Source organism: Athene noctua, chromosome 17, assembly GCF_965140245.1.
Source record: "Athene noctua chromosome 17, bAthNoc1.hap1.1, whole genome shotgun sequence".
Lineage (NCBI taxonomy): Eukaryota > Metazoa > Chordata > Aves > Strigiformes > Strigidae > Athene > Athene noctua.
The window spans coordinates 12,028,054-12,051,079 of record NC_134053.1 but is presented as its reverse complement, the minus strand read 5'-3'; the positions used below and the strand labels follow the sequence as shown (position 1 = coordinate 12,051,079).

At 41.1% G+C, this 23,026-nt stretch overlaps 1 protein-coding gene across 4 annotated transcripts; it reads right to left on the bottom strand.

The window, feature by feature from the left end:
- Positions 1 to 280: 280 nt before the first annotated feature.
- On the bottom strand, positions 281 to 22,893 carry EIF4ENIF1 (eukaryotic translation initiation factor 4E nuclear import factor 1). 4 transcript variants are annotated; one of them, XM_074920777.1, is made up of 19 exons: positions 22,788 to 22,893; positions 22,123 to 22,246; positions 18,777 to 18,850; positions 17,861 to 17,988; positions 17,006 to 17,301; positions 16,128 to 16,329; positions 14,722 to 14,897; positions 12,040 to 12,175; positions 11,522 to 11,701; positions 9,182 to 9,411; positions 7,632 to 7,703; positions 7,073 to 7,256; positions 6,506 to 6,585; positions 5,993 to 6,132; positions 5,729 to 5,813; positions 4,583 to 4,715; positions 3,094 to 3,438; positions 2,709 to 2,873; positions 281 to 2,165 (listed from the first exon to the last, which is right to left on the bottom strand). In XM_074920777.1, exons 2-19 carry the CDS (start codon positions 22,216 to 22,218, stop codon positions 1,939 to 1,941), a joined length of 2,949 nt encoding a protein of 982 aa, XP_074776878.1. In that variant the 5' UTR covers positions 22,219 to 22,246; positions 22,788 to 22,893; the 3' UTR covers positions 281 to 1,938. The 4 variants fall into 4 exon arrangements, with proteins under 4 accessions (XP_074776878.1, XP_074776880.1, XP_074776879.1 ...); XM_074920779.1 differs by having other exon boundaries at positions 3,094 to 3,375; XM_074920778.1 differs by having other exon boundaries at positions 7,632 to 7,700.
- Positions 22,894 to 23,026: the final 133 nt, after the last annotated feature.

Below are 23,026 nucleotides of genomic sequence, written 5' to 3'. Positions count from 1 at the left end.
AGCTGAGAACTGAACCACCTTTGCCCTTCCTAGTACATGGGAGTACATCTCACTCCTTGTGTTCAACCCCAGCTGTACAAAAACATTTAAACACAGTCCATTGCATGTTTTCAGTGAGGACAGTTACCTTGGGAGTAGACTGTTCCTCTCCCCCAATCTTAAGATAAATGAAGGTTGAAATTTTCTGCAGATTCAGCTCAAGCCCCAGGTTTCACTTACACACAAGAACAATGCTAAAAGTTAATCAATACAGCAACATTAGAGCTTGGTTCAAGAGCAGTTGATAGAGACAGCTGGTAGAATCAACTTTATTTACAGAATGTTACTGGGAAAGTGTCAAGTTAAAAAAGTATGAAAACAATCTTACAAGGACAAGCTGGTGATTGCATGTTTTACACAGATTGTTTTAGGAACAACCACTAGAAGTATGGGTGACCCCCAACAGATTCCACAGTGGAAGTTTCAGCTTGCTATTTCTGTACAACATTGTCTCTGCTAGACTGAAACAAACCCACCACAGCATGCTGGCAATTGTTAGAATGTAGTCAAGTGATTTTTTCTGCTGCTGGTTTTGCATTCAGTGAGACCTAAGAAAGAGCAAGTCTGTGAGAGTTCTGGTTTTGCTTTCACCTTTTTTAAAAGCACAATGGCCTAAGCTAGATAGGGGACATGACAGCAGTACTAGACTCAACACAAGTGATAAAGTGAGGTGAGGAACCATGCAGTAGAAGGATGGAAGAGAACACTTAACTGTTCAGGAAAGTGAAACAGGCTTAAAAGGAACACAGTATTTTAAAACCAAATATACATAGTAAGATCACAAAACCACCCCATCCTCCCCCTTTCAAGCCACAGAACAGGACTCTGAAGGCATGTTTCACAGTAACTGCATCAGCAGATGCACACTAGATTGAGGACAGTTCTCGGGACTCCCTTCCATAAACAGAACTGAAGGGAGCATAGAACGTACCACAGCTATCACTGAGGAGCTGAAAGGTGAGGATTCAAAGGCTCCATTTTGATGACCTTTAGTAACAGGCTTGAAAGATTAAAATAAGGAAAATACTGCAGCTAAACAAGGACCAGCACCAGCCCTCTTGAAAGAGCTATGACCAGTCTCTGCCTGTGGCAGACCAAAGATGGGGCTTTATCATTACTGTACCAGGTCCCATCCTCAAGGCTGTTTGAAGACTAAATTCTCTCACGTGGTGGCAAGAGTCATACATACAAGGAATCAGACCGTTGTTATACAGACAGCAAGATGTGGGCTTTTTACTTTGACACTTTAGCTACACTGAGTGCACAGTACGTGACAAAAATATGAGAGGGAGACCTACAGGAGATGAGCAGCAAGAAAAGGCAAAGCAACTTTTATCCTGTTCACTCGCACTTGGGATATGCAACTTTAATCTTAAAGGAAGTCCCACACGTACAATGGAGAAAGATCCAAACCATAGGCACAACTAAAGCTCAACTGTTATCAGCTACTCTTATGTACAGCTGTATAGATTCAAAAAGGCTATTCTATGTGTATATGTACAAAAGATTGTTTATACACAAGTCTGTACACAAGGGTCTATACATTTAGTTCTCTGCAGGAAGAATCCATAGCTGCTACCTCTACACTAGAGAATATCAGCACTTCATTCACATATCTTACAAAAACAAAAAAAAAAAAATAGACACTTCCAGGATTAAACTGGCTTTGTCTTGCATCTAAATTTCTTCAGGCTTCACTATTCAAGCCATAATGGTTCCTTTAGTCTTGATGCAGACATGAGACCAGGACAGGTGCCATGTGCTTTAGTCTCTCAAAAAGAAATTTTGCACAGAGTGCTAAAAATAAAAGCCCCAAAAAACAAACAGAGGTGAAGTCCTGACTATGGACATTATTATCCAGTCTAAAGAATCACAAGTGTTCCACCCAGTGGTCACTGTTCACTGCCGGTATTCCAGTTCATCTACACTGATGACTTTGGATGGCATGGAAGGGAGAGGCTGCTGCAAGACATCTGAACCAAACCATTTTGCCAGGCCAATAGGAGAGCCACTTCTCTGGCTGGGGCGATGGTCAAGCTGTGTGTGCCCGTGAGATAATCCAGTCCGAGGCAGCACATTTTGAGGGGTTGTTTGTGCACCAGCGGGTGATCCCTGTGCTCCAGTGCCTGCGAAATGTAGAGCTATTAGAGGTGGAGTAATATGTTGAGCCAACACTGAGATTTGCCCTAGAGCAGTCACCTGATAAGGCATGTGAGCTGAATGTGGCTTTTCCTCATTCTATTAGCCCTGGGAAATCCAGGCCCCGCATGTTTATTCTCTTGCTAGTACTCCCGTAAACCGCCTAACACCGCCCGTTCTGGACACAGTCGGGTTTTAACTGTAAGACCAGCACCAAACAGCATTTTGAGACAGGTGGGTGGCCTCTCGCCCAACAAGGCCTGCACACATGCTGAAAAGGCAGTTCTGTTGGTAGCAACATACACCTCCAAACTGAGTGCTCCACTTGGACCTGCTTCTGGTGTAAGAGCCTGCAGTGGCCAAAAGTGCTCTGATACCTCCACAAGATTAGTGATTATGAATATCTAAATTACAAAAGTAGCTTCCTGTTAACACAGTATACTGGAACAGGCCAACAAGTGTAGTACCTGGAGCAAGCTAGTCAAGGTTCTGAAATTCACACCTTTTTTTTTTTTAATGTTTTAGCCTACCTGATCGTTGTAGTTGCTGTTGCATCATTGCTAGCTGCAAAGGAGTCCCAGAGCGTGGATTTAAGATGTGATGGCTTGCTGTTGGAAGTGGATAAAAAGGTTGGCCAAGGATGGGACCAGAAATTCCCTGCAAGTGAGACAGGTCCACTCCAGGAGGAAGCATACCTGTTGAACAAGAGTGAGGAAACTTCTTAACTGATAAGCATAAGGAACTTAAAGCAAAACATTTATATTTAGATGGGTCGGAATTTATTGCTTCTTTTTAAAGATAAGTTTTGATGTAATAAATATTACCAGTAACGAGTATCAATTTGTGCTGTTCCTAACACAAAGTCACTCTTACAGAGAACATGCATTAACTTAAGGGGAAAAAAGTATGAATTACCTGCTTGCAGCAGAGGAAGATGTTGAGGATGAACCCCCTGTGCCAGCATTCTCTGGACCAATCCTGGATGCAGTTGATGAGCAGGTCGCACAATTGGTACATGGGGAACAAGGGGTACTTGATGAACGGGACGAAGAAAAGGGCCTCCTGGTACTGGGGAGGCCATTGTAGGAGTCTTTCTACCAGTTGATTTAGGCCTGTAGTCTTGCTCTTTGGTGCAACGATTTGCTTGGGTAAGAGGTGTGGAACATGCAGAGCGTTGCAGTGCAGGTAGTTTGGTACCTAAGGTGGGCAAAGTTTCTTGATCTGCATTCTCCACAGAACTAGACAGTAGGTTATCTGTAGCTAGAATTGAATACAACTATTATAGTCCACTGCTAGAGGTTACACCTAAGGAAAATTAAAGCTAACGACTGGATTCGACAGCTAGATCCCAGGACTAGCTGAACTTAAGCATCTTTTTCCTGGAGACTTTTAGCCAAATCATTTCAAAACAGTAATGAGAGTACATTCCACAGAAATCCCTTGTCAGCAAGCTTAAACTAGGTCAGAATCAGCAGTAACTCTACCTTTAATTCTTATTCTTCCTCTTTCTTACAAATTTTGAGCTGGCAGCATGAATGAGTCAATCTCAAAGGTGACAGGAGGTACGGGGGATCCTCCCTAGACAATATTATAATTTGGAGTTGTGCCAGAGATGTAGACCAAAGTGGTTTTAGTTTAGATGTGTCTGGGGGTTAGCAGCAGCCTTCCACATCTGACATCTGCCTAGCATGATTTGGAACACTAAAGCACCTCAAGAAGGTATTTCCACAGCCCACCTAGATCAGTTAGACAAGGCCTAAAACATCTTAGAATCATCTGCTAACAGCTGAAGTAGCAGTAATAGTTGGAGTGCTAAAAGGAAAATAAGTCAATTGTATAATAGGAACTGCAAGCTACCTCTGCAGTTACCAGTATCAAAGGACAATGTCACAACCATTAGGCATGTTAGTCTTCCTGGGTCAGGCAACTGGTATAGAGCATTTCCTTTCAATAGCCACGTACATCAGTTAGGGTGGCAAAACGCTTCCTTGATCTGCTATGCTTGAGAGCTTAATTGGTCTCAGCTTTGATTGTTCAGTTAAGATGTCTCAGAGGGCTCCAAGTTGCTTGTATTCAATTACCGGTTAGAAAGATATGGAAGCACTACCATTAATATGCTTGTTCATCAAGACCAGATTCAAACAGTTTTGGTCCAGGCCTCTTAGTGTTACTATCGCTCACAAAGTGACAGATAAGGAAAAAAATTATTTTTAACCCAGCACTGCTGGAAGACAGAAGAAATGTATCCTCTACACAGCTCTAACCCTTTCTCTCATAGGCTCACTTCTACACCCTCATCTCCATGGATCAGGAATGCCTAGTTAGCCTAGGCGTATTATGTGCTGAACCTCTTTGACTGTACTCCAGATATCTTGTGTGTGTTATTTTAGAGCCATTACCATACCTTCATTTGGCCTCTGATTTTCATCTTTACCATCACCAACTTTCATTTTCCCAGAAACGGGCTCCTCTTTGCTTTTCTCCTTGCTCTCATACATCTTGCGAATCACCGAGGTAGGTGTAAAAGAAGGAGACAGCTGCAGAGAACATAGTAAGCAGTAACACTTTACTCAGTGCTTATTAACTAGGCCACACTATCTCAGTAGTGGGTGGACACCAACTCTAGCACATCCTTTCAATTTAAAGCTCTTTTCAAATCAGCCAGTGTGTGCCCATGATTTTACTTCACCTCGTTTCATAGCTTTATTTTATAGTTCAAGCACTTCTCTTTAGCTTTTGCAGAAGTCCAATACCTTTACTAAAATGAGCACATGTTCTTAAAGTCAAATGTACCTTAACATATTTGAAACAAAATAGATGAGCTGTATTTTAAATTACAGCCATTTCCTCTTTGCCATTGGTTCAGGACAGCAGCTCAACAAGAGTTCCTACATAGCTGCCTTACCTGCACTAACTCAGGGCTGGTGGATCTGCAGCTCATTTCTAGTTTTCCCCCAAAGTTACACAACATCTGTAGAACTTTGATTTAGCAGCTGATAGTCTGTTAGTCCTGAGCTGCAAGTACTTGACTGATTAATTGGAAGATTTAGATCAAAGCAACATTCTACATAGTACTGAAGGCAGTGAGGCAACAGCTTGGTTTTGAAATTTTATTTATTTTCAAAGTGGTCCTGAAGCTCCTAGGTAATATTTCAACCTACTGACACTTAGGTCAGTCACTTCATACCCAAAGACCAGTGTTCTCTAAAGTGGCTAAGGGCTTTCAGCACTTGCCTGCTGAAAACTTAAGTACCAAAATATGAGGGTCTGAGTTTTCATAGTTATCTTCCTTTGGTTTCAGAAGACCAGTTCAAGGTAATATTAATGGTGCTTCTTCAGTTTTGGATAAGATAAGGCTGTTTTCCAGAGTGAAGACACTCAGTTAAGTATGAAGTGTAATTCATTCTTGTATCACGTGGCCACCTGTATAACATGAACATGATTAACTCCTCCATGGCCTCCCTCTTTCCCAGCGATTACAACTGCTATTATTTAGCTACTGCAGACACTTTTACAGCTTTTCCTACATCATTATACATTAGGTACTGACCATGCTAGTAATGGATGCTGTAGGGGCTGGAGAAGGTGCATTCCCTCTGTGTCCTGGGGCAGGCGATTTAGTCACTCGCTGCTGCCTGTTAACAAGACAGGAAGTTAGTGAGAAGCGACTCTAACTCTTGGCACAGAATGAAAGGCAGGATTACCAAGAACCAGTACAAGCCTGAGTGACTAGTATTAATATCTAGTGAAAGACAATACTCACATTAAAAATCAGTTGACAGTGTTCCCCTTAAATCTGCAGTCAGATGCTCACCTGTTTCTGTAGCCGTCTCTGCTTTTGTCCATTTGTGGTTTACCAAAGCCATGCTGATAGAAGTTGGCTGCCTGTACAGCTAAGTCATGGGGTAAGGCTAGTCCCTCCAGTGCAGCTTGCTGTATTTCCAAGGGACTCATCTGAAGCAGAGTTGTATAAGAAACACACAAATCAAAGCTTGTATTTGGTTGTTTTTTTTTTCCAGATACTGAAGATTTACTGCTACAGCTACTAATGTCTTCCCAAAGCGTCTGCCCACTAACAACCACCTGTTTTACTGACAGACAATAGAAGTTTCAAAAAGTCTTGTACTTGAGGTACTCTAAGATGGGTCCAATTGCAATGAGGTTTTGAGACCTGTACTAAATCACTTTGCATCCTCACACTCAGAGTGACCATGATTAAGCAAAGAGATCTGAATGCAACAGCTAAGGATGTGTTCCCATAAGTTAGTTCTAGACCACATAACATAAGGAGATGAATAAACATTAAGCAAAAAGCATTTTGTCTAACCTGTGCAGCAACTGGACTCATGGGCTTCCTTACTCCTGGAAATGGATCACCAAGCAACTGCTGAGAACCTTGTCCAAAACCTAAAGAGCATTTAACAGTTGTATTTGAAAATACTAACAATTTATTTCAAACACAATACACCTCTCCAAGTTAAACAATTCTACTTGAATGAAGGATTCCCAGTGAAGACTCCCAGCTCATCCCTTAAGTCTATGCAGAGCTATGTCTCTTCCTTGTCACTAGGCTGGAGAGCTACAGGGAGTCTACTGGTAGTGTTTTGCAATACAAATGGTAAAGTAGTCTCTGAAAATTTGATTCTTATACAGTAGCTGAGCACATTACTGCACATCAGAATTTACTGTGAGATCTAGTTGATCCAGACATCTACATTTTTTGGAGATTAATTTAACATTAGACTAGTAAAACAGACAGCATCTTGCACTCAAGAGGCAGACACTGACCTAGCTGCCCACCAAGTGCCAGGAAGTTTTTATTATTCTGTAAAGCACTCTTTAAAACAAAACACAAGTAATGAAAAACACCCCCATGTTTTGCAACCGGTCTCACCAATAGGTGAAGATATTCTATGGCGCAGGTAATCTGCAGAAGCAGCTCGAGTTGGAAACACAGGTGGAATAGGGGGAGAAGGTGCTCTTTGTGTCAGCAAAGAGGCTGCAGGTTCCAAACCACCCATCAGGCCACTTAAGACATTTGATGAAGCAGGTCTGGTAATGGGTGGACCAAGAAGTTCCTAAGAATAATGAAAGAAAGTTCAGAATATGATCAATTCAGACAAATGAGCTCATTTTACTACACTACAGGTTACACTATTTGTAGCAAGTTAAAGAGACAAGGTGGACTTTTGCAATGAGATACACCAATTCTGGATCACCCTTAGAAGTAGGTACTTAGCCAGGTTTTTCATTTTCAGGTTGGAATCATGGGAAATAGCATGACAAGATACATTTTTAGGTAAACTAAACTAGTGACTAAGTTCTTTCCTCTGCATAGTCATGTCTGACTGCTGATCCTCTAATTGCCTTAAGAATTACTTGAAAATAAGATGTTTGTTTTCCCACTGGGGATATGCTTTTAAGTACTTCACCCCCACTCCCATAAGAAGTACCTGCAGAATATTCTTTGATAGAGGCTGGCCTGGCATCTCTGGAGGTGACATTAAGTGGCTCTCAAGGCTCTGCTAAAGAAACAAAAACTCTAAATTAGATGTAGATACGAGCAGCAGCAAACTCATTAAAAGACAACCCTCATCTGTCTCAGTGTGAGAAATTATTTAATCTGTTCTATTAGAACCATAGTTTATAGATCAGCCAAACAAAATTCCAGCAAAGTGAAGGGGTGAGGTGACTCACAGATCTTCCCTAGCTAGGAAAATACCTAGTGCTAGATTACATACAGGTAGCTCAGTGTGCCTTATTCAAGTCTGACTAAGATATGAGTTTATATAATTGTGTAAACTGGAGATGAAACATTGGGCCAAGTGGTCAAGTGAAAATACGCAAACTGAATAGTGTTCGTATACTAGAGCAGTTATTTAAAATATTCTTCTATGCATCAAAATTACATGTCAATGCAGAGACAGACAGAAGTGAAAGTCTTGATTTAAGTGTGAAATCAGTCTGCAAATTCTTCACAGAGCAAATTTATGTTCTTCACTATCTTTTAGTGAAGCAGGATGAGGCTAAAAGTCCTTGGGTATAGTTTGGCAGGAAAGATGCCTTAGACTTACTCAGTTTTTATCAGTGTTTTATGGTGCCAGAAGTAGTTATTGATAGCTTCTGGGTCAAGCATACAATTTAGGCAGTTAGTGGCAAGATGAAATTTCATATCAAAACCTTTCCTGGTCTAAAGCTTAGTATGATCTGTTGTTTAATATTAATCTTTTAGCTAACAAATTTATAATCTTGTCTTCATATAAATAATTTTTAAATCAAAGTTTAAAATATTAGATTGTGCACTGATATACCTTGTTAAAACAAAAGTCACTAAAGCAAGACATCTGAGCTTCAGGTAAGTGTTAGTTGTACCCATACTACAAGCATTTTAGCAGAGGTGATTTAACAGCACTAAGACAACTGTCAGACTAACAGTAGGTGAGTATTCCATAAAGAGTGGACAGATCATGTCTGTTATATAGACAGTACCTTTTCTACAGATATTTATTTTTATTAAATAAGATTCAGACAGGATGAGTTCAAGTGCAGGAGAGTCTTAGTCACTAATCAAAGCATCCTCTAGTAGAAGATCCAGCTTTTTCCATCATACAACATCTATTTTAGGGCAAGTACTTATAGTCTTCCAGTCCAGATATTAAAAAGTTGGCTTACATATTCACATAGGTCCGCTTTCAAGGTGGCAATTATTAGACTTCTCACATAGTATTAAGATTTTTGGAGCTTTCAGAACCTTAATGTGAAATCAACCCTGTGAACTCTGAAAAAAGCCCCACTTTTATTTACTCTGGCTAGGGAAAAAAAGACTATAGCACTTCCCTTACTTTTCCTCCAAGCAACAATACTCTAAATGTAAGCCTATAGTTATTATCATGCTGTTGTATCCAGTCATGACTCACCCATTACTAGAAGGGTCATGTAAGGGTCTCCAGTTCATAACCCATGTTTTAACACAGTTCAGAAGAGCCAGGTGTCTGCTACTTACATTGACTTTGAGCTGTGAAGGCAGAGTCCCACTTGCCTTCATACTGCTGACTAGTTTGTTAAATGCAGTCATATCTCCATCTTTCTTGATCTGTCTGGAGCCAGCGACATTCAATGCTTCCTCCATCTGCTCAGCCATAAATGGGGTAGCAATTTTCCCCTCCTGATCCACTTTCAGGCCTTTTAGCCCAGCTTCAACTTCTTCCACTGAAAGTACAACTCCTGAATGTGCTGAGAAATACAGAAGAAAAACTGGTAAACCATGGTTCTCTGTTTACAAGTGAGTTAATTCTTGTGCAGGTGTTGAATATAACTTGTTTGACCAAAAAAAAAAACCCCAGCCAAAAACTTATCTACTGATATTCACACTATCTGTCAAGCCATGTCTGACCTGTGTTTATGCTGATATTCTAAATATCCAGATTAGGAGTATCACCATGCACAACTACAGGCATGTAAGACTCAACAAGAACTTGTTTAGGTTTTAACAGATAGGTTCTCACTAGCTTTCATTTACCCCGCAAGACATGTTGTTACTACATTTTACAGCTTCACCTGCTTTTAATAGAGAATATTAATTTGACAACAGAGTTCATTCTTCTTCAGTTAGGAAAGTTCTATTTATCTTATACTCCAAGGGACCAGATGTTTTTACAACCACAGTGTAAGCAACATCAACTTGCCTGAAGCTATCATAAGTAGAGAGAATACATACCTGGAAAACTTAGATACTTTGGAGAGTCACACACTTAGTTTGGTGTGCATAAAGTTTGAAGTAGATTTTTTGCTCAGAAATTAAAGCCACCATAGAAAGATTTCATTGGCACAACCAGAATAAGGTACAAGTGTTAAGCTGCACTTTTCCCTGTGTATGCATATATATCTATCAGTGCTTGACATGACATCAAGGCTAGACACGCTTTATGGACCAGCTAACACACATCACAAGGTATGACACCTTAAGAGAAAAGGCAGAAGAGACAGGAGCATGCCATGGGTTGCTGTAGCAGATGTTGGCTCAAAGAAATAAGATTTACTGGAAATTTGGGCAAGAAGGTGGAGAAAAGAAACAATGATGCAGACATGCAGTATGGAACATGAGGAAAAATATGATGTTGGTTGAGAGGAATTGAATTGAAAACTCCCCAATACTTGAAGAGCTGTACAGCAATTTATGGGAATACAGAACCCACGTCAGGTACTTTTGAGTGAATGGAAGCTTCCCCACAATTTTTTTGTTCCTTCATCCCTGGTTTGTGAGGATCAAAGTTTAAAAAGCTTTTAGTAGGAAAGTCAGACTAAGCAGAACACAAAAGAATTGTAGTTCTATTTAAGTCAAATTAAGAAAAAGTTCTTCATATGTTAGCCGACAGTCCCTACTCCCAGACTGGATGCTTAAGAATATCTGCAGTGCTTGGATGCTTTCCTTCCTAGCTACTTCACAGAAATCACAGTAGCATTACTTTTTGTCCAGTCCAGTTTACATGGCAATACATGCTGCTTGCCAAAGAGAAATCAATTCATAATTAGACCTTGAGATTTCAAAGAACACATGCATTTTGTACCCTCCATGCATGCTATGGGCCCAAACATGCAAATCCCTACCTTGGAGTGCCCTTGAACATTAAAGTCAGCCCTGAACTCTGCTTAGAACAGCTGATGCCAACAAAAGGGAATTCTAACAGACTAAGTTCCCAGGAATCCTGTGATTCTAGCCAAGTTAGCATATCCAAGACAAATCTGTTCCTATGCTGTAGCTCTATGTTAAATAGTTAATTAATGCACTGAACAGCAAGCACAGACCACTGTGCTTCAAGTGCTAGCAACAGTCTTGAGAAGTTCAAGTTTACAGTATTCACTTGAAAAAATTGACATCCTCAAGCCACTATTCATCTTTTTAGGTACCGATACTTAATGGATCAGTGTGATCCATTATAGATGCTTGCAAGAATGACTTACACTAAGTTTTTGGTAAAGCCAGAGTGTAAATGCCACAGTTTCAGAGCTGACATTACCAGTCTCCAGTATGAAAAACTTAATGTAAATGCCATGGACGAAGCCGGGAATTCAGATCAAGACTTGCATCACCTTAGCTTATGATTATTACTGGCCAGTAAAGTGGTCTGATAGAATCCTGATGTCATCCTGTGATTAGGATGAAAAGAATCAGCGATGATATTGACACAACTGAGATCTGTTGAATGTTTGGTTTTCAGTAGCATCAGTAACCCTGTAGTACTTCCTACTCCTGGACTTGGCAGTTGATGTTTCCAGAATACCAAGCCTCTTGCCTTGAGATACTGCATCACAAGAACTTGACAATATCTGAAGAGGCACTTACTGCTCTCTCTAAGCTTTTCCTTGTTGGCTGAAAGACTTGAGAGAAGAGGTTTTAAGTCCACTTTGGCTTTCTGTAGCATTTCTAGGATGTCCACTTTGTTTTCAGAGTGGTCTTCCAATGGAATGGGAGCAAAGTAGTTTCCAGAGTTCTGGCCAGGGGAGAGAATGGCTTGCTCTAGACCTGAAACAGCAAAACCAGGAGCACTGCGACATCAGTTTACCAACCCAATGTCTCAAGATGAACATACACTGGTAACCAACTTCAATATGTCACTGAAAAGTTATGCCTCACACCCCTTGCCCAAGATCAGCTGGAAAGTCATCAGGAAGCATGACAAGAACATTTATTAAAAAGGAGAACTTATAGCTGCTTACTCTAAGAGTTTCCAAAAGAATGCCAGGTGCTTAAACTGTAGGAGAATTCACTACCCTAAATCTTTATCTGCCACGTTCTTATAGAATGAGTAGGAAGGAATATGGAAGTAGACTATCTGATCCTACATTGTTCTGTGGTCTTACCTGCTAGCCTCTCCAGTTCCTCATGTGGTGTAGATCTCAAGCTGCTTGACCGACTTCCAGAACGACTAGGATTAGAAAACCACCTGCTGAACCTGCTGGCAGACACTGAACCTTCCCCAAGCACATCCTCTATCATCTAGATTTAGGGGGTGGGAAAAAAAGATAATCTTAACAGAAGCATGAACAGCAACATCTTTGAGAAGCTTTACTGTGCAACCAAGATGCTTCTACTACAGAGAACTAGATGCTGCTCCCAGAGTTTAGAAGCTTTAAACTGCTTTTTTCCTTCCAATATTGCAGCATTTGTGTAGTCAGTTAGCATAACTCATCATACATCTTATTTATACCAAATATTTGTTCAGGGTAAAACTGTAACTGAAACTGCATAATCAGAGCATCCAAAGACCGTTCAAATTTTAAAGCGGATGTGCCAAAAAAAAGTTAGAAGCATTTGCCACAAGAATTAACACTAACAACTAGTAATTCTGGCAGTCAGAGGGCTCAGGGTTGGTCCCTGTCACTGTACAGAAGGATCACTCTGTGCCTTGGATTTTCTGCAATCATGACTCAATGCTGTTCCAGCACTGGCCAAGGACAGTGCCTAGAATGAAGTACAAAGACCACTCCCTCACACTAGGGCTGGGGGAGAAGGCCGCTAGCTAAAGGCTGCTTGTACTCCACGTGCTGAACCACTCTGGCAGTAAGAGGAGGGTTGTGTTCAAGTCAGTGGAGTCTGCGTCATCAGGGAAGTACTGGCAGCTACTGCCTTCTCCCTCCAGGCAGAGCTGAGGTCACTAGGCAGTACTTCAGAGTCACTGCAGTTTATAGAAACTGTTTACTTCTTTGCTAATCATTGCAAATATTTAAAAAGCAGTGCATTATAAAATTTAACTGAAACTAGAGCTCTTCCTACCTTGCAAGATAGCATCCAGTAAAAAGCCTGCTCAATAGGCACAGATGCAGTTTCACCATGCAGCACGTTTACTTTTAGACAAAAGGAAGAACAGCTTGCTTTTGCAGAGAAGCTGTTTTCTCTGAAATAAGGGGCACTCAACACTATTTACAACAGCAAAAACAAGTCAGTATTGATCCATTTGGTTCTGAGTGTTTGAATCTATCATGTTTAAGAATTATGACAGTTATGTCAGGAAATTTACCAATCTACTCTAACAATTGTCAAAGACATATCATCAAACCAGAAAAAGAATATTAGGATATGCTCTGACTAGTTTGAAACTCACTGTCTTGACAAATTATAACATCTGCCCATTAAAGTTCCATCAGCAGATATTTTGTGACTTGGGACTCCTTTTGAAAGGAGTCACCATCTTGCAGATATGCTGAAAATCAGAATGTCAAGTCTAAAAACACATAATTTACATCTTCTATATGGAGAGCAAACTCTCTACTTGGTATTTGTTGAATTACTGCCACCATATGCTGAACCTTTTTTAATACAAGCAGCTTTTCCACATTAAAGACTAGGCCAGGACTATTTTTTTAAACCTTAAAATTTCTAAACTGTATATCAGATTTGTTTCTTTGCTGTCAGAACACCATTATTTTTTTTTAAAACATGTTTACCTTCCTACAACACTAACCCTTTTTCTCTCCTCAAGTTTATCAGTTATACCATTTACAATAGTTAAGAACAGCTTTTCTTCCTAGTGATGGAGAGGTCAGAGTAGAAACACCAGCAGTTTATGAATTAGGCCCATGCTTAGTCAGTACTTGTTGGATCTGCTTACCCCTTCTTGTGATGAAGAGGAAAAAGCATGCTAAGATACAGACCAGTTACAGCTTTCAGACTAAAACCAGTGAATACCACCCACCCACTATTACCTCTAGAGATCAGATATCCAAGAACTGCACACAACCAACAGAAGTACCAGAATCCCCATCAAATCATGACTGCAGGTAAAAATCCACCACTGGGAGAAACTTGTGGTGCAAGTGTAGTTTTTTTCTGCATAGTCTTGTTACTAGCTCCTAGGTATCAGTAGCATCCCACATATAACGTGGGCTACAACTATCTACTAGTCACATCAATAACAGTGTTTAATATGCTTTTGACTGAATTAGTAGGCTATGTTTTTCCAACTCAGTAGTAATAGTCCTAAGTAATGACCACTATAGAGAGGTTTAAGTAATAAAGATTCAAACCCTCTCAGACATACACCCTTTCAGTCACATTACTGATATTGATAACAATGCAACTCTATTTTAAAGAGTATTCATCAGGTGCCTCCAGGCTTACTGCCTTCCAGGAAGCTTGCAAAAAACATCCATTTGCTGTGATTCCCAGGCTTAGCTGCCAAAGGTTGCTTTCACCTATACAAAATTTGTACAGTGGATCTTCTCTGAATATATCTGTAATACTTCCAAAGAAGATCCATCCAGGATGCTGATTTTTAGTCTTCAAGTAATGATCAAAAGAAAGGAAAAATAATCAGCCAGTTTGACTCATACATTTTCTCTGGAGATTGAGGCAGTCCCAGGGATAACGCTTTAGAAGTAACATCCTAAGGCTCCAAAGCTAAATCTCTGTAAATTCATCTTAGAGTTACACACTGTGTAAAGCAACTTTCACAAAGCAAGAAGCTTTAGCTTTCACTGAATGCAGCAGCAGCAGAAATGCTTCTCATGAATACAGTCAGTCTTAAAAAAAACTAAACACCTCACCGAAGCCAGGCCAGGAACACTTTTATCCAAGTTAAAGAATTCATTGAAGTCAAACTCTCCTGGAGCTGGTTCTTGTAAAACAGGTTCCCTAGGAACTTCTTGATCAGCTGGAGTTTCATTGGCAAGGACAGTTTGCACTTCATCCTCTTCTGCCACTCCACCATTGCATTCTATCCCTTAAAGAGAAAACTCAGTGATTGCTGAGTAACTAGACTTGACCGTTTCCTGGGGGAATAGTGCCTAACAGTCAACGCATTTGCCTAGGAATTAGAAGCATAGGCCCAAAGTAATCTAGCCACCTCTGTGACAGTTCATCACTTTTACTGTGCTGGCTGGAGTCTGCCACAACAGAAACTAGCACCCACTAGAACTCCTAGCATGTAATTAAGACTATCTACTTCAAGAAAATAAGAACTGCCATTGAATCATGTGTAAACAATTGCATCCCAATCAACCCAGGCAGCACACAGAACAGATGTCAGGTCACACCAAGCAGATACAGCTGTTACAGTAAGTTAACAGCTGCTGATGTTTTTCCATCAAGAATCCTTTGGCAGGTCCTGCCTTCTTCCTAAGTGCCCCAGAGAACAGACTCTCTGAAAGCTGGTACTTGACATGAGTTCTTACTACTGCCAACATATGACATACTGCTCCTACTGCTCCAGCAGGAGCAAAGCACATGTCATTTTAAAGACTCAACAAGCTTGCATGGGTGCTGAAAAAAAGTTGTGACATGACTACAAACCTAGAAGGCTTGAAACTGTACTATGTTTTAGTCAAGTGAATACACAACTTGAAGAGTTCAGGTTTATGCTGTTCACCTGTGGAATTTCTAGCATTAAGAAGTCATCTTCTCTCTTGCCTCAGAAATTTATACTACAGCTTTTGCAGTGGTAATAATTGTAGAGTTGAAGTCCAATGACTGCAGACAAATTCAGATAGTCTTCAAATTCAGCTTAAAGCTATACTACTGGCAGCTGTATGTCAAAATCAGTGTTCCCAATGTTACTATAAGGAAAAAAGGTTTCAAGTACCTCAGAGCATTAGCTTAGTTTAAACCAAACCTCTGGCACCCAGCAGGATATAAAAATGAACAAGATCCTTTTAATAACTTACAGATTCCTGGTATCATTCAACATCCATACAAGGTTTTTTTTCCCAGCCTCTCAGTCCTGCCTTTCTTTCAGAAAAACAGTATTTTATCTCTTAAAGGTATTTGCCATATGAAAGATCAATCATGGGCCTTACCTTTAGTGCTCAGGATGACCAAAAGCTATGCAAACTTGAAATAAAGGCTGATAAACTGCATTATTCTTCATACTTGTCTGGATCTGAACAATCACCTCTATACCCAGCAATATGCCACAGTAGCAGACAAACAAAGCTTTTGTTAAATTTGCCATTACCTTCTTTTAGTGAGGCTGTGCGTCGTCTTGTACGTTTTCTTCCTTTGTGATCTTCCTCCAAAATTTTATCATCAAAGCCTGTGAGCTCAATAGTTTCAGACTGACTTGTAGGACCAGCAGAGAACCACTCTGGTTCCTCTTCAGTGTAAGAGTCATTCCTCCTTCGCTCCCCAAAGACACGTTTGCTGTCACCAAATTCCCTCTGGAGTGGGACATTAAAAACATTAACCATGAAATAGTTTCATAAGTTTTTCCCCTGACCTGCAAAGCAAATGACAACCTTTTCACGAGTTCTAGTTTTGTGTTTTGTTTTGGGTTTTTTGTGTTTTGTTTTGGTTTAAGGTTTATATGCACACTCTGCATGCTCAGCCAGCTTTCGAATTTTAAGCTTCACAGCTGAATTTCTACTTCATTACACTGAATGCTATTGGTCTGCAAGTGCCTGCATAAACTCAGTCTTGTATCCGAAAGAGGTAGGCTACTGGTTCCTCCTTTTTAAACAACAAAAAAAAAGTGTGAAAGCATGGAAAGCACTTTGCCAAGGTTAAAGACAATGCTCACTGACAACTGCTAGGTCAAGAACTACAAATTAACTATTAGACTTCAATATCTTTCCGTTAAGTCTACCACAGACAACATTTGTAAGATAGACAGTATTAGATGCATCCCAGTTGAGCTGTCTGAAGGATTGAAAGTTTCTGAAGCTTTTGAAGCACTGAGTGCTTAACCTTTACACGATAAGGGTGCTTTTAAGAAGAAATGGCTTACTTGCACAAAACACTTAAGTGCCGTATGCAATTAAACTGCCCCTGCTGTTTTTAGTGCAAAGCATCCAAAAGCTCTGATTTAATATGCAATTCGGAAAAGAAAGAACAAACCCTGAAGCGTTTATCTTTGTAGTCCCTCTCACGATCTCGGTCTCTTGCATCTCTAGAATCACGTATGTCTTTTTCACCACCCCTGTGGTCTTTATCAAAGTTACGAGAAGAGATAATTCTTCCACTGCCAATCCTACGGCCACCAATAACACGGACACCATCATTCTCTTTTTCTAGTGGGCTCCCTGCTCGACGTGAGCTAATCGCTGCAGTTACATGACAGCCGCCTCCAAAGCTTCGCCTCTGTGGACTTAAGACTACATCTAAGTCATCTTCTTTCACTCGCTCTCTTGGATCTGCAAGTCAAAGACCACACAAAAAGCACTGAATTTAGTGTATTGTAAATACAAGCTAGTTATCTGTACAACAGCCTTCTGTTCCATAGCCTTGCTGCTATCCCAGAGCTTTTTGAAGGAAAACACTCACAAATCATTTCTGCAAAGCTAATCTAGCTGAGATCACAGGAAATGCAAAGGAAAAGAGGAAATTAAGTTTACAGTTGGATATTGAGGAATCATTGCAGTCTCCTAGAAAGGACCTGCTCTCCAACTATTGACCTTCTAAGTACTTAGTCTTAAATTGTAGGCAATTACCCTATGCACTTGCATTATTACATACATATTTGCTATTATATAGGAAAAATAGTAGGATATAACAATGGACTGCTACCTAATTTTGTTCTTAGGTAAGTTACCCAAATACCAGAAAGCGACTACAGTCAGAGGAACCAAGACTTCCTTCAGTCAAAAAATTTTCAGAGAGATTTTGTTTAGTCTAATTTTATTATCCCAAAGGAAAGGTTTTGCCAACAGTCTATGTTCAGTTTTGAGTCCTGTGCTATAAGAACACACTTACCTACTATCCTACGCATAAGAGAAGTCCGATCTGAATCCAAATCCTTTTTAAAGCTTTCCACTGGCGACGTTCTTCCTGAACTTGGATATAAAGATGCATGCCACTTCTCTGGATCCCAGACACCATCACTATGAAAACAAAATTGCAGGATTTTTTGCTACTTGTATTCTAATTCATAGTACTGCTGCTGAAAACCTAGAATTCACTCACTAGCAATCTCTACAAGTGAAACATCTTTCATACCCAACTTGTAAACCTTTGCCTTACTATACCTCATACATGGTATTCCAGATCCCTTCTGTAACAGCAAGGTAGTGTAATACCCAGCATCAGATTATAAAAGGGACAACGTATGGACATGTTGTTCCACTAGTTATCAGTGAATTTCACCTGGCACACTGAAACATAGCTCAAAGTAGATCATATGCCACTGCTCTTTAGCATTCAAAAAGTTTTACCTCAATCTCATACATACTTGTACAATAAATTAATCTGAATAGTAGAGATACTGCTGCTTAGCAAACTTACAAACACAAGCCAAGAACACTTGTGCCTTCATTCTTACATGAGGTACACTGTCAACATGGGAGAGTAATCCATCAAGCAAGTCAGCTTGTCGCAACATGACCTAGTCTGTGTTATACAGCCATCTATATTCTTGGTAGTTTTTCCTGCAAGCCTGTAAGACTTGTGTTGCATGACGTTATTTTCTGCTGGATCTCATGTTATAATCTTTGTTCAAAGCATAAAATTTCTAGCTAAAGCATTAAGCCTTTACTAGCAGATTTGTATTTCTGAAAACAGTCATCAACTACACTCAGGAGCACATAAATCTTCCATCAACTTAAGGGCACTTCACCAATTCAAACTTCTATTTTGAAATAAATTAATATAGGTTGTGTAATTAATAGAATACCTGTCATATTTTTCAGAAAGACAAGAAGGTCTCTGCTTAGAGTAGGGACGCTCTTTAATATCCAGCAGTTCCTCCTAGAAAAAGCAAGAAATTAGTTCCAATTCTCACACAGATAAGAGTAAAGTAACCCAAAATATCTGTTCCAGACAGCCTGTTCTATTTAGTGTTTTGACAATGCAAGTTTCCCAGTATGTTTCATTTCCTGTGAAATACTATAGTGAAAAGTTGACATTAGACAACAAGATTATTTTTCAGTTCTTCTAGCAGTGGCCACTGAGCAAACACTTATCTGAAGCACTAAGGTTTACCAGGTCAGGTTCAGTCCTCGTTAACACTTCAAAGGCTGTTCACATCATACCTGTTTACCTACTGGCTTCCCTGGACCATTCAACTTATAAACAAGACAGACATCATTGATACTGGAGCTAGTCAGTTCAAGATGGAATCAAAAATCACTGTTTAATGCTACGCAAGATTCAGCAGGTAGAAGAAGCATTACCACAACACCAGTCACTAATGTAGATCTAGAAACTCCAGACAAGCTTGCCATTTCTTACCACCACCAACTCCAAGGTATCCAAGTGTATGTTATACAATTATTCACTCTACCTAACACCAAAACAATGCTGAACGATTACTTCAGTTTTCCTACTTTTTACAGCCTTCAAATACAGTCCTTACTTTACCTTTACACACCCCAAACAGTCATTTGAGGCAGAAATAAGTCAGTCTACAGCTTCACTGCAGTCTGCTAGATTTAAAAATCATTATTAATAGTGTGATCATCAGCACTTTGAAACATCATTAACTTGGCTGCAGTCAAGACGTGCATTTCTAATTAAACTTATTCATTCTCCCTAGATTACCTTTCTTCAATCTGCCTCACTCCCAACTGCACTGAATTGATTCAGAGCTGTGCAGAAATCAGTGGGCAGCTGGAAGGATAAAGAAAGCCTAACAGCAGACATCACACATCAGCCAAACTGAAGAAGGAAAACTCTCTACCTTTTTCCCAAGAATACAGTATCCTCTAGAGCTCTTATGTTATCCCCATGTGATTAAAATAAGCTCATAAGCTATGCAAGCTTTATACTTCAAAGTTTCCAGATGGCAGCTTGGTAGCCAGACAAAACCTTAATGTGCACACACATACATATCCAAGCATCACCCTGTACTAGCCTTCAGCAAAAAGGGAGGGAGACTGGCCTCTGCCCGCAGCTTCCCAAAATAAACTTTGATCTATGAGGAACATCAGTGCTGTAATACTATCATAAAAGTCTGATGCAGATATCACAAGTATTAACTGCACTGTCCATCACCAGACATGAAATTGTCTGGTTTGTTGGCCACGAGAGGGAGTCCAAAGACTCTCAGTCTGATCCTATTGCAATTCTTCCATTGAAGTGAGGAAAATTTGAACTGTTTCTTGGCTTTCGCTCATTAGCTGTCCACCCTTGGAGCAACAGCTTCCAAAGAACTAGAAAAGGCACAGCTTGGACTATATAACACTCCCGTAATAGAGAAGATTAATACTGGCACTTCCAGATTGTGTTTTGGGGGTTGTGTGGTGCGGTTTTTTTGTTTAATTCACACCCTAGTACTTTTAAGTGGGTGGGGGAAAAGCATGTTTATCTGTTAAACAGGTTTATTTGAATAGTTTAGAAAGATTCATAGTATGAACCAATTGTTTTCCTACAAGTAGTAAATTAATATGAACTGTTAAAGGAAATCAGTCCCTTTCTAAATGAGCAGCACATGTCCCAAAACAGTGTTCCTCCAATCTCTAATTAGCAGAAAAATTGACCATGTGAAAATGCCTTACAATGGTGATTACATGAGCACCTTAAAGCAGCTATATTTGAGATGCTACTTGTAAAAAAAAAAAAACCATTATGCAAGATATTTTAACACAGATTGATTTCTGGTGTTTTTTGACTTTAGACTCCTTGGAAACCAACAGATAAACAAGACTAGATGTCTCCTGGCACTAGTTCTGCAACTTCATCCTGATCTGAAACTATAAGTACTGAATTAACAAAACTGAAGCTACAAATGCATCAGTTTCAGCATACTGCTACCACCAGCACTAGCTGAATACTGCCTAAAAAGGCAAGCAGAATTTGAAGCTGCATTCAGTTACTACTCTTGAGAGGATCTGGGCAAGACTGAACAAGTATAGATACTACTTCAACAGCAGTTAGACAGCTCCTCTCCTTCACTTTACAGTTAATCGAACAACAAGGTCTGAACCATAGTATACTTTAGAAAGTTAAGTGCACATATTTTCTAAGTAGTTCAGGAGAATTAGAAAGCCATACTACTCCCATGTACATTTTGCCAGTCCTGAAGTACTTGGTTTATTATGTCTAGTTAAAATAGGCTAGACCTACTATCTCAAAAGAACAGAGGCAACCACGATAATTTTTTTTTTCTTTTAAAAAACAACCTACTAGGAACCTAACAGTTCAGAATTCCTCAAGTAAGATAACACAGTCAGTAACAGTACACTGTCTCAGCCTATTACACACTTCAGGCCATTTGTTGCAAAGTATCTTAATAGATTTCCACAAAGCAAGGACCAGCTGTTCCCACAGCCTTCAGCAATGGGAAAATCAGCCACCATTAAAGACTCTCTCTAAAAGCATGTTTCACCAGTGGTACCAAAACCCCAAATAAGATTTGAACCTTAAAACCCACAGCCTATCAAATTCACTTAGTATCGAAAGAATCTTTATTTGCAAGTTATTTAGTTATTGTTCTTCCACTCACGCATATATTTAGGTATCACAGCTAAACAAAAACACCGACATTAAAGTTTTAACACTAAGCATTGGTCAGAGTTGTTAAGTTCTTAGGCTTCCAGCAGCCAAATATGAGCAATTCCAAGAATACAAAATAATGTGGTAAACACGTTAAAACTCCTGATAAAATCTGGTGTGCTATATGTAGCAAGGAAGTTGCACCTAATATAAGAAAATATTTTAGTCAACTTCTTAAAGGAACATTGCTGGAAGTGGAACTAGAACTGTCAAGCCCAAGTGCTTGAGGAAGCTGGTAGAACAACATACTTCAGGCTCCACCATAATCTCTCCAGCACAGGCTGTGAGGTGCTCAGATATTAAAATAAGGTGGTGGGAATCAAAAGTATATCAAGGACAGGACTGCACAGCTACACGACGTTTAATAAACTGCTCATTTCAAACCACCCTGCAAATCCTAATCCAGGCAAAGTCTTCTCAGCCTTCACTTCGCTGCTTCCCTCTCACAGAAGCCTCCACCTCCCAACTCTACTCCTGCGCCTAAGAGCTCCAAGCCCAACTTCAAGAGGAAAGGGAAGAGAGCTAACCTTTGTGTAACGATGTGGGTATTTTGTTGCAATTCTGTTCAACTCCAGGAAAGCGTCACCATTTTCAGTTTCAGTTATGCCTCCTCTTTTATCCATGATTACTTCAAAGCCTTTGATCACGGACCTAATTAAAACAAACCCAAGCCATCAGATTTCGAGACATGCGTTTCTAGCGGGTGCATTTTCCTCCCAGCCTAAGACTATTTAGCACTTAGATATACACGAGATAAGACGCGCATTCCCTAACAGTGCCTTTTTTCTACCTGTAGCTTCCCCCACTCCAGCCAAGCAGCTCTCGCCGAAACACTGAGCCCTCTCCCGCAGCCCCGCCAGCCCTGCCCCGCGCCCCGGGACCGGAGCCCAGCCCCTAACCAGCTTTAGCACAACAAAGATCCCTCCGTGGGCACGACCGGGTGAGAAGGCGGCGAGCGTCAGGGCCGGGGGGAGCGAGGCCGCCGGGACGCCCCCCGCCCCCCGCCGCGCCGTCCGGAGCCGACGGGCGCCACTCGCGTGGCGGCGGGGGCAGCGTGGCCCAGGCCCCGTCCCAGAGCACCGGAGCCGAGGAGGGGAGAACGGCGGCGGGGCAGGTGACTCAGCGGATCCTCACCTGCGCCGGCGGCCCCGCCACCGCCGCCCCGGCCCCGCACCCAGGCGGTCGTACTCACCGCGCCGGCGGCGGGTCTCCCGACGGCGCTCCGCTCCGCTGAAGGCCTTACCGCCGCCCGCGGCGTTTCCTACTCCCGGCCACCGGCTCCTCTTCGCCCCTGCCCGCCCCCCCCCGGCGGCGCCCTGCGCCGCGCTCGCCCCCCGTAGGCGCCACACGCGCACCGGGCCGGCGCCGTCCCCCGCCCGCCTCCGCTCGCGCGGCTCCGGCCCCCTCCGCGCTGGCTCGCGCGCCCTCTCC

Excerpts from the sequence above, each read along its gene's own strand:
- EIF4ENIF1 (XM_074920777.1), bottom strand. The coding sequence starts at position 22,218 with ATGGATAAAAGAGGAGGCATAACTGAAACTGAAAATGGTGACGCTTTC. Across the intron at positions 16,330-17,005 it reads ACAAAGATAAACGCTTCAGG|AGGGAATTTGGTGACAGCAA; the intron begins GTTTGTTCTTTC and ends GTCCCACTCCAG. Across the intron at positions 7,704-9,181 it reads CTTCACAGCTCAAAGTCAAT|CAGAGCCTTGAGAGCCACTT; the intron begins GTAAGTAGCAGA and ends TTGTTTCTTTAG.